General features: G+C 50.7%; 1 protein-coding gene across 1 annotated transcript; it reads right to left on the reverse strand.

Moving 5' to 3' along the window:
* Positions 1–640: 640 nt before the first annotated feature.
* LOC4327175 (uncharacterized) lies at positions 641–2,152 on the reverse strand. Its single transcript, XM_015780401.3, has one exon. It carries the CDS (start codon positions 2,125–2,127, stop codon positions 898–900), a length of 1,230 nt encoding a protein of 409 aa, XP_015635887.1. The 5' UTR covers positions 2,128–2,152; the 3' UTR covers positions 641–897.
* Positions 2,153–9,874: the final 7,722 nt, after the last annotated feature.

The following is a 9,874-nucleotide window of genomic DNA, read 5'->3' on the forward strand; positions in this document are numbered from 1 at the left end:
GCGAGACGCAAACATTCGTGGGCTAGACCCACCGACTCCCGTGGGCGCGGCGCGGCCGCCTCTCTGGCCTGGTGATCACGACGGCTTTGGCTTGGCCGTTTCCTCTTTCTATCTCATGCAGCCGTAGCCGTTCATGCGCTTTACCTGGGTTCAGTTTCGGCTGCTAGTGGGGACTGCAGTCACCAGCTGGTGGTTTATGAGCAGGGACGTCAGACATGAGCGTCTGCATCTTGCATGCCTCTTACCTTTCGCTAGCATAGTAGTGGCATTATGCATGACGTGTGTGTCAAAGTATGCGTATACAAGTACACGCCATGCTTCACCTTGTTCTCTGTCACTTGTGTGTATGTTTGCTGTTAATCCTCCGTGCACCTTGCTGTAATTGCTTGAACATGTTCTACTTGGAACATTGAATCCCATTACCTGGAAGTCTAAATCTAAAAGCTGAACAAATTCTTGACAAGTATAATATCTGAAGGGACAACAAAATTGAGCATCAATGACACGACGAGGATTTCATTGGTGATTACAACCAGGGTTGCATTTACCGCGGTAAACCGCGCGGTTACCGCGGTTACCGCGCTTACCGCGGGGGTACGGTAAGGGGTAAACCGCGGTAACCGCGTCAAATTCAAATAAATTTGAAAAATAATTTGAATTTTTGATAAATTTTGTACGGTTTGTCGCGGTTTGTCACGGTTACCGCGGTTACCGTGCGGTAACCGTGCTTACCGCCGGGGCGCGGTAACCGCGGCCCCGGCGGTAAATGAAACCCTGATTACAACATGTCAAGATACATTTTTCATTTTTCTGAAACCCTACAGAACTGCCAGCGATTTATTAATGGAGTAAATCCCAAACGACAGGCAGTAACACGCTGGAATACCCACTGAATAATCAGGGGACGAGCCAGATCGGAGGCGAGCAGTCTGCAGTGAATTCACGGGGGAATTGGCGAGCGCCAGGCCTGATCTTCTCGCCCTTCCTGTACATGCCCATGTCGACGTTGCAGTACGTGCTCCCGTTGTTGAGCACCATGGACAGGTCGAGGTTCGCGTCGTCGAGGAAGTAGATGGTGTCCTCCTGGAGCATGGGGAACTGCGCCACATCGACGGACCTGGAGCAGCTGCGGCCGAGGAAGAGCGCGCGGCCGGTCAGCTCGGGGATCTCCACCCACCAGCACGGGGTGGCGGCGCGCCTGGGCTCCGCCGGCTCGCCGAACGTCAGCTCGAAGATCCGGAACATGCGGGTGCGGCGCCGCACGACGGGGTTGCCGGTGTAGTGGCGCAGCACCATGAGCAGCTTCCCGCGGGACTCGGCGAGGTAGCGGGTCGCGATGAACGTCGGCGGCAGGGCGTCGTCGGGCTGGTAGTCGTCGCGGGGCCGCAGCGAGTAGCGGGTGCAGGCGAGCTTCAGCGGCGCGCCGGGGCGGTGGGGCGCCGTGGGCGCGTACACCAGGACCTCCTCCTTGTTGGTGAGGACGTGGAAGCCCTGCAGCAGCGCTCCCCTGTGGAAGATGAGGTCCTGGATGATGTCCATGTCGCGCCGGTACGCGGTCCAGCTGGTGGACAGCGACGCCGGCTGGCAGAAGGCGATGTTGGAGGCGCTGGACACGTGCGCGGCGGCGATGCAGTACGGCGAGGTGGGAGGGCAGGAGAAGACGACGGTGCGGATGAGCATGTGGTGGCGGGTGAAGCCGGCGGCCAACGCGAACTGGTCGTGGTTGCCGCCGGGGGGGACCTCGACCCTCAGCTTCTCCGGGAGGGGGAGCCTCACGCCGGTGAAGAGGTTGACGACCGCGAAGCCTCGCCACGTATCGGCGGCGACCGCGGCCCAGCCACCGTCGTGGACGCCGCAGAAGCGCGTGCCGCGGACGCCATCGGGGAGGCGCATGCGGCGCGTGGCGCCAGAGTGGAGGCTGAAGAAGGACGGCGCGTCGCGGGCCGGGAGGAGGAGCCACGGGACACCGCGCTGCGGGGCGTCGGCGTAGGGCGCCGCGTCACGCCACGCGCGGCAGACGGCCGAGAAGCAGGCGCGGTCGGCAAGGCAGTTGAGCTGCAGGACGATTATGGCGAGTAGCTCGGGCGGGAGGCCATCCGACCACGCGCGGCGAGACGGACAAGCCATGAGATGAGATGGAACCGGTGGAGGTGAGAAACCTCGAGGCGTACCTTCCTATTTAAACCTCGACGAAACGGTGGAACCCAGCTGGCAGAGAGTGCCGTTAGTCTCAAGTGCGATGCGCTGGTGTTCTGCCCAAACTCTCCACGCCGGAGAATCCGAGAGAGTTGTTACCACTTACCACAAGTGCGTCTGGGCCCACAAATCACACGTTCTTCGATGTCTTCGAGGGCGTGGGGCGTGGGAAAGGAGTGATGCGACCGCGCTGTGGATGTCGTGTCCTCTAGTCGTTCCTCTGCATCGGCGACTGCACGCATCGGCCACACCGCTCTCTGATTCACGCCCGTCGGAACTCGCCGCCTTGCCACCTCTTGATCTGCGCGCACCAGAGCTCGCCGTCCGTGCCGCTATCCGATCCACGCTAGCCGAAGCTCGCCAGCCACGCCACCCCTCGATACGCACCCCGCGGAGCTCGATGACGATATGCAAAACTTTCCAAGTTTAGTCACATACTAAACTGACTGGTGGAACCTAGCTAGCAGACGTTGATGGTAGTCACGTTTCTTGGGCCGGTGGGTTGGTTAGCTTATTGACGTTGTGTCCCATACGTAACGGAACAACCGACGGTGTGTGCCACATTTAACGGAGTAATCGATGATGTGTCTTACACATAACTGAGCAACTGATAGTGTGTCTTAGCTTATTGACGTTGTGTCCCACACATAATGGAACAATCGACGGTGTGTGCCACATTTAACGGAATAATCGACGGTGTGTCTTACACAAAATGGAGCAACTAACAGTGTGCCCGCGTATAACGGAGCAACTGACGGTGTGTCCCACACACAACGGAGCAACTCTCGGTACATCTCCCACACATACCGGAGCAAAAAAGAAAAGAGATAGAGCATTATGACGCAAAGACGCTCGTAGTATCACGCCGAAATATTTTCACGTTCTAAATAGGGAAAAGGAAGAGAAAAGGTAATACGTTATGCATGACTTTTTAAGTTTTAGTGAGATATCTTAGGCCAGTTAGCTAATTGACGGTGCGCCCTACGCATACCAGAGTGAGAGACAAGAGAAACGGTGTTACAAGGCACAAAGGCAGTCATTGTACTACATCGAAGTACGCTCACATTTTACAAAAGGAAAAAGGGGAAGAGAAAAGGTAGGACGATGTGCAGAACTTTCCAAGTTTAGTCACATACTGGGTCAGTTGGCTCATTGACGGTGTGTCCCACGCGAGATAAAGCGTTGTAAAGCATAAAGACACTCAATGTACTACATTGGAAACCCCGAGGTGTAGCTTCCTATTTAAGCCTCGACTGACTGGTGGAACCTAGCTGGCAGACGGTGATGGTAGTCACGTTTCTTGGGCCGGTGGGCTGGTTAGCTTATTGACGTTGTGTGCTACACATAATGGAACAACCGACGGTGTGTGCCACATTTAACAGAGTAATCGACGATGTGTCTTACACATAACGGAGCAAATAGCAGTGTGTCTTAGCTTATTGACGTTGTGTCCCACACATAATGGAACAAACGACGATGTGTGCCACATTTAACGGAGTAATCGATGTTGTGTCTTACACATAACGGAGCAACTGACAGTGTGTCCGCGTATAACGGAGCAACTGACGGTGTGTCCCACACACAACGGAGCAACTCACGGTACGTCTCCCACACATACTGGAGCAAAAAGACAAGAGCTAGAGCGTTATGACGCAAAAACGCTTGTAGTATCATGCCGAAATATTTTCACGTTCTAAATAGGAAAAAGGAGAGAAAAGGTAATACATTATGCATGACAAGAGCTCATTGATGGTGTGCCCCACGCATGCCAGAGCAAGAGATAAGAGATAACTCATTGACGGTGCGCCCTACGCATACCAGAGCAAGAGACAAGAGAAACGGTGTTACAAGGCACAATGGTAGTCATAGTACTACATCGAAGTACGTTCATGTTTTACAAAAGGAAAAAGGAGAAGCAGGCGCGGTCGGCAAGGCAGTTGAGCTGCATGACAATTATGGCGAGTAGCTCGGGTGGGAGGCCATCCGACCACGCGCGGCGAGATGGACGAGCCATTAGATGAGATGGAAATGGTGGAGGTGAGGAACCCCGACGCGTAGCTGCCTATTTAAACCTCCACTGACCGGTGGAACCCACCTGGCAGAGAGTGATGTTAGTCACGAGTGCGATGTGCTGGCGTTCTGCCCAAACGCTCCACGCCGGAGAATCCGAGAGAGTTGTTACCACTTACCACGAGTGTGTCTGGGCCCACAAATCTGAAGCCCGAGTGGCCAAAGAAAGTCACGCGTTCTTCGACGGGATCGAGGGTGTGGGGCATGGGGAAAGAGCGTCGCGACCGTGCCGTGGAGGTCGTGTCCTCTACGCCGTTCCTCTGCGTCGGCATACGTCCTCGCTCTTCTTGTTCCTTCCTGCAGCTGGTCAGAGACTCGGAGCTCACTGCTCACTGCACGCATCGGCCACACTGCCCTCCGATTCACGCCCGTCTGAACTCGCCGCCACGCCCTCGATCCGCGCCCACCAGTGCTCGCCGTCCGTGCCGCCATTCGATCCATGCCAGCCGAAGCTCGCCAGCCGCGCCACCCCTCAATGCGCGCCCCGCGGAGCTCGCCGACTGCAGCTCGTGGGCCGGCCGGCTGCAGCTCGCGGGCCGCGCGCCCCTCGCGGGAGGCCATCCGACCACACGCGGCAAGACGGATAAGCCATGAGATGAGATGGAACTGATGGAGGTGAGAAACCCAAGGTATAGCTTCCTATTTAAGCCTCGACTGACCGGTGGAAACCAGCTGGTAGACTGTGCTGTTAGTCACGTTTCTTGGGCTGGTGGTGCCAGTTAGCTTATTGACGTTGTTTCCCACACATAACGGAACAACCGACGGTGTGTGCCACATTTAACAGAGTAATTGATTGTGTGTCTTACACATAACGGAGCAATTCACGGTACGTCTCCCACACATACCGGAGCAAAAAGACAAGAGATGGAGCGTTATGATGCAAAGATGCCCGTAGTATCACGCCTAAATATTTTCACGTTCTAAATTGGAAAAAAGAAGAGAAAAGGTAATATGTTACGCATGACTTTTTAAGTTTTAGTCAGATATCTTAGGCCAGTTAGCTCATTGACGGTGTGCCCCACGCATGCTAGAGCAAGAGACAATAGATAGCTCATTGACGATTTGCCCTACGCATACCATAGTAAGAGACAAGAGAAACGACATTACAAGGCACAAAGGCGGTCATAGTACTACATCGAAGTACGTTTACATTTTACAAAAGGAAAAAGGGGAAGACAAAAGGTTTTGGACGATGTGCAGAACTTTCCAAGTTTTAGTCACATACTGGGTCAGTTGGCTCATTGACGATGTGTCCCATGCGAGATAGAGCGTTTTACTACATTGGAAACCCCGAGGTATAGCTTCTGATTTAAGCCTCGACTTACCAGTGGAACCTATCTGGTAGACAATGATGTTAGTCACGTTACTTGGGCCGATGGGCTGGTTAGCTTATTGATGTTGTGTCCCACACGTAACGGAACAACTAACGGTGTGTGCCACATTTAACGGTGTAATCGACTGTGTGTCTTACACATAACGGAGCAACTAACAGTATGTCTTAGCTTATTGACGCTATGTCCTACACATAACGGAACAACCGACGGTGTGTGCCACATTTAATGGAGTAATTAACTGTGTGTCCTACACATAACGGAGCAATCGACGGTGTGTGTCACATTTAACAGAGTAATTGACGGTGTGTCTTACACATAACGGAGCAACTCACGGTGCGCCTCACGCATGCCAGAGCAAGAGACAAGACATAGCTCATTGACGGTGCGCCCTACATATACCAGAGTAAGAATCAAGAGAAATGGTGTTACAAGTCACAAAGACAGTCATAGTACTACATCTAAGTACATTCATGTTTTACAAAAGGGAAAAGAGGAAAATAAAAGGTATGACGATGTGCAAAACTTTCCAAGTTTAGTCACATACTGTGTCAATTGGCTCATTGTCGGTGTGTCCCACGCGAGATAAAGCGTTACAAGGCATAAAGACATTCATTGTACTACATTGAAAACCCCGAGGTGTAGCTTCCTATTTAAGCCTCGACTGACTGGTGGAACCTAGCTGGCAGACAGTGATGGTAGTCACGTTTCTTGGGCCGGTGGGCTGGTTAGCTTATTGACGTTGTGTCCCACACGTAACGGAACAACCGATGGTGTGTGCCACATTTAATGGAGTAATCGACGATGTGTCTTACATATAACAGAGAAACTGAAAGTGTGTCTTAGCTTATTGACGTTGTGTCCCACACACTTATTGACATTGTGTCCCACACATAATGTAACAACCGACGGTGTGTGCCACATTTAACGGAGTAATCGACGGTGTGTCTTACACAAAACGGAGCAACTAACAATGTGTCCGCGTATAATAGATCAACTGACGGTGTGTCCCACACACAACAGAGCAACTCTCGGTACATCACCCACACATACCGGAGCAAAAAGACAAGAGATAGAGCGTTATGACGCAAAGACGCTCGTAGTATCACGCCGAAATATTTTCACGTTCTAAATAGGAAAAAGGAAGAGAAAAGGTAATACGTTATGCATGACTTTTTAAGTTTTAGTGAGATATCTTAGGCCAGTTAGCTCATTGACGGTGCGCCCTACGCATACCAGAGTAAGAGACAAGAGAAACGGTGTTACAAGGCACGAAGTCAGTCATTGTACTACATCGAAGTACGTTCAACGTTTTACAAAAGGAAAAATGGGAAGAGAAAAGGTAGGACGATGTGCAGAACTTTCCAAGTTTAGTCACATACTGGGTCAGTTGGCTCATTGACGGTGTGTCCCACGCGAGATAAAGCGTTGTAAAGCATAAAGACACTCAATGTACTTCATTGGAAACCCCGAGGTGTAGCTTCCTATTTAAGCCTCGACTGATTGGTGGAACCTAGCTAGCAGACAGTGATGGTAGTCACGTTTCTTGGGCCAGTGGGCTGGTTAGCTTATTGACGTTGTATTCTACACGTAACGGAACAACCGACGGTGTGTGCCACACCTAGTGCAAAAAACCGGACCAAGTCGGCGGTTCGATCGTGAAAAATCGGAACCAGCGATGTGGCCGGTCTATTCGTGCAAAAAGACTGGAGGGGAAAATAACCGGCATGCCCAGCCTGGTAACACAAAATTATGGGCCAAATCAAGGCCCAATCCAGTAATTTGCGGCCCAACAGCCAAAAATAGCACTTAATCTAGTGCGCATGGGATTCGAACGTGGATCTCTGGGGAGATCGCAAACTTTTCTAGCCAAAAGAGCAACGCATATATTGTGTTTGAAATGAGTACATGAGTAAATAACGGTTTTTCACCTGCACTTGAACCGGTTGACCCGGCGGTCCAACCGTTCGACCCGTGACCTAGACGTCCGGACGGTTCGGTGACCAGTCCGGTTTTTTCTACTATGGTGCAACATTTAACGAAGTAATCGACGGTGTGTCTTACACATAACAGAGCAACTAGCAGTGTGTCTTAGCTTATTGATGTTGTGTCCCACACATAATGGAACAACCGACGGTGTGTGCCACATTTAACGGAGTAATCGATGGTGTGTCTTACACATAACGGAGCAACTAACAATGTGTCCGCGTATAACGGAGCAACTGACGGTGTGTCCCACACACAACGGAGCAACTCACGGTATGTCTCCCACACATACTGGAGCAAAAAGACAAGTGTAGAGCGTTATGACGCAAAGACGCTCGTAGTATCACGCCGAAATATTTTCACGTTCTAAATAGGAAAAAGAAAGAGAAAAGATAATAGTTATGCATGAATTTTTAAGTTTTAGTGAGATATCTTAGGCCAGTTAGCTCATTGACGGTGCGCCCCACGCATGCCAGAGCAAGAGACAAGAGATAGCTCATTGACGGTGCGCCCTACGCATACTAGAGCAAGAGACAAGAGAAACGGTGTTACAAGGCACAAAGGTAGTCATAGTACTACATCGAAGTACGTTCATGTTTTACAAAAGGAAAAAGGGGAAGAGAAAAGGTAGAACAATGTGTAGAACTTTCTAAGTTTTAGTCACATACTAGGTCAGTTGGCTCATTGACGGTGTGTTCCACGCGAGACAGAGCGTTACAAGGCATAAATGCACTCGTTGTACTACATTGGAAACCGTGAGATGTAGCTTCCTATTTAAGCCTCGACTGACCGGTGGAACCTAGCTGGCAGATAGTGATGTTAGTCACGTTTCTTGGGCCAGTGTCCTGGTTAGCTTATTGACGTTGTGTCCCACACGTAACGGAACAACCGATGGTGTGTGCCACACATAACAGAGTAATCGACGGTGTCTTACACATAATAGAGCAACTCATAGTGTTTCTGCATATAACGGAGCAACTGAGGGTGTGTCCTACGCATAACAGAGCAACTAACGGTGTGTCCCACACACAACGGAGCAGCTCATGGTATGTCTCACGCATACCAAAGCAACTGACGGCATGCCCCACACATACCAGAGCAAAGGGACAAGAGATAGAGCGTTATGATGCAAAGACGCTCGTAGTATCACGTCGGAATATTTTCACGTTCTAAATAGGAAAAGGGAAGAGAAAAGGTAATACGTTATGCAGAACTTTTAAGTTTTAATCACATATCTCGGGCCAGTTAGCTCATTAACGGTACGCCCCACGCATGCCAGAGCAAGAGGCAAGTGTAGGATCAAGGAGGCCGACTAGAGGGGGGTGAATAGGCGGTTTTAAAACTTAATGGCACTTAAACAAAACTAACCTAAGTTGCTAGGCAAGGTGAGGTGCAAGGTTAACTAAGCAACTAAGTTAAGTTTTGCAAACCTAAGTGATATGGGCTCAAATATGTCTCTATGAATGTAAATAGCACAAATGTAAATGCAACAAATAAATGAGACAAGAGACAAGGAATTTTTTCACCGAGGTTCGGAAATTCGCCGGTTTCCTAATCCCCGTTGAGACGAGCCCAATTCCACTGCTCAACCACGAAGCCACCGCACGCCCCCTTCGTCAAGGGGTGGGCAAGGCGGGAGCTGGCCCACGGAGAGGACTACCCAAGCCTCGATCACTCGAGGTAGTTCTTCCTTCACTCCGAAGGTGGTGAACTCCAAACCACTCACAAACGGTGCCGGGCCTCCTCCACAATCTCCTCGGAGAGGTCACTGGGCAACACCTCCACAAGCCGTCTAGGAGGTGGCAACCTCCAAGAGTAACAAGTCTAGGATGCTTGCCGAGGATGATCAAGTGCCACACTAGCTATAACAATGAAGCAATGCACTTGGATTGGCTTAACTCACTCTCTAACACCTCACTAGATAAACTAAGTGCACAAGGGTGTGAGAGCTCTTGCAAGGGTTCAAGATAATGCAATGGAGTGCCAAAACCTTACCCTTGCTGCTGGGGAGTGGGTATATATACCCCCAACCACCAAAACTAGCCGTTGGAACCGAAATCCCCAACTTTGTGCTCTACCGGTCAGACCGCCGTTGTGAGGCCGGTCAGACCGGACTACTTTGTAACGGTTAGAAAACTAGCCGTTACAGGGCAATCATTGAGCCCACTCAACCTGGCTGTCACATCCTGATTTTCGTTTTAGGATTTATAAATTATTTAATAAATTATTATTGGAATTTATATTAAATGATCTTTAATTTACAAGTGAAGTAAAATGTGGGAAATAAAATT

The sequence above is a fragment of the Oryza sativa genome, chromosome 1, assembly GCF_034140825.1.
Source record: "Oryza sativa Japonica Group chromosome 1, ASM3414082v1".
Lineage (NCBI taxonomy): Eukaryota > Viridiplantae > Streptophyta > Magnoliopsida > Poales > Poaceae > Oryza > Oryza sativa.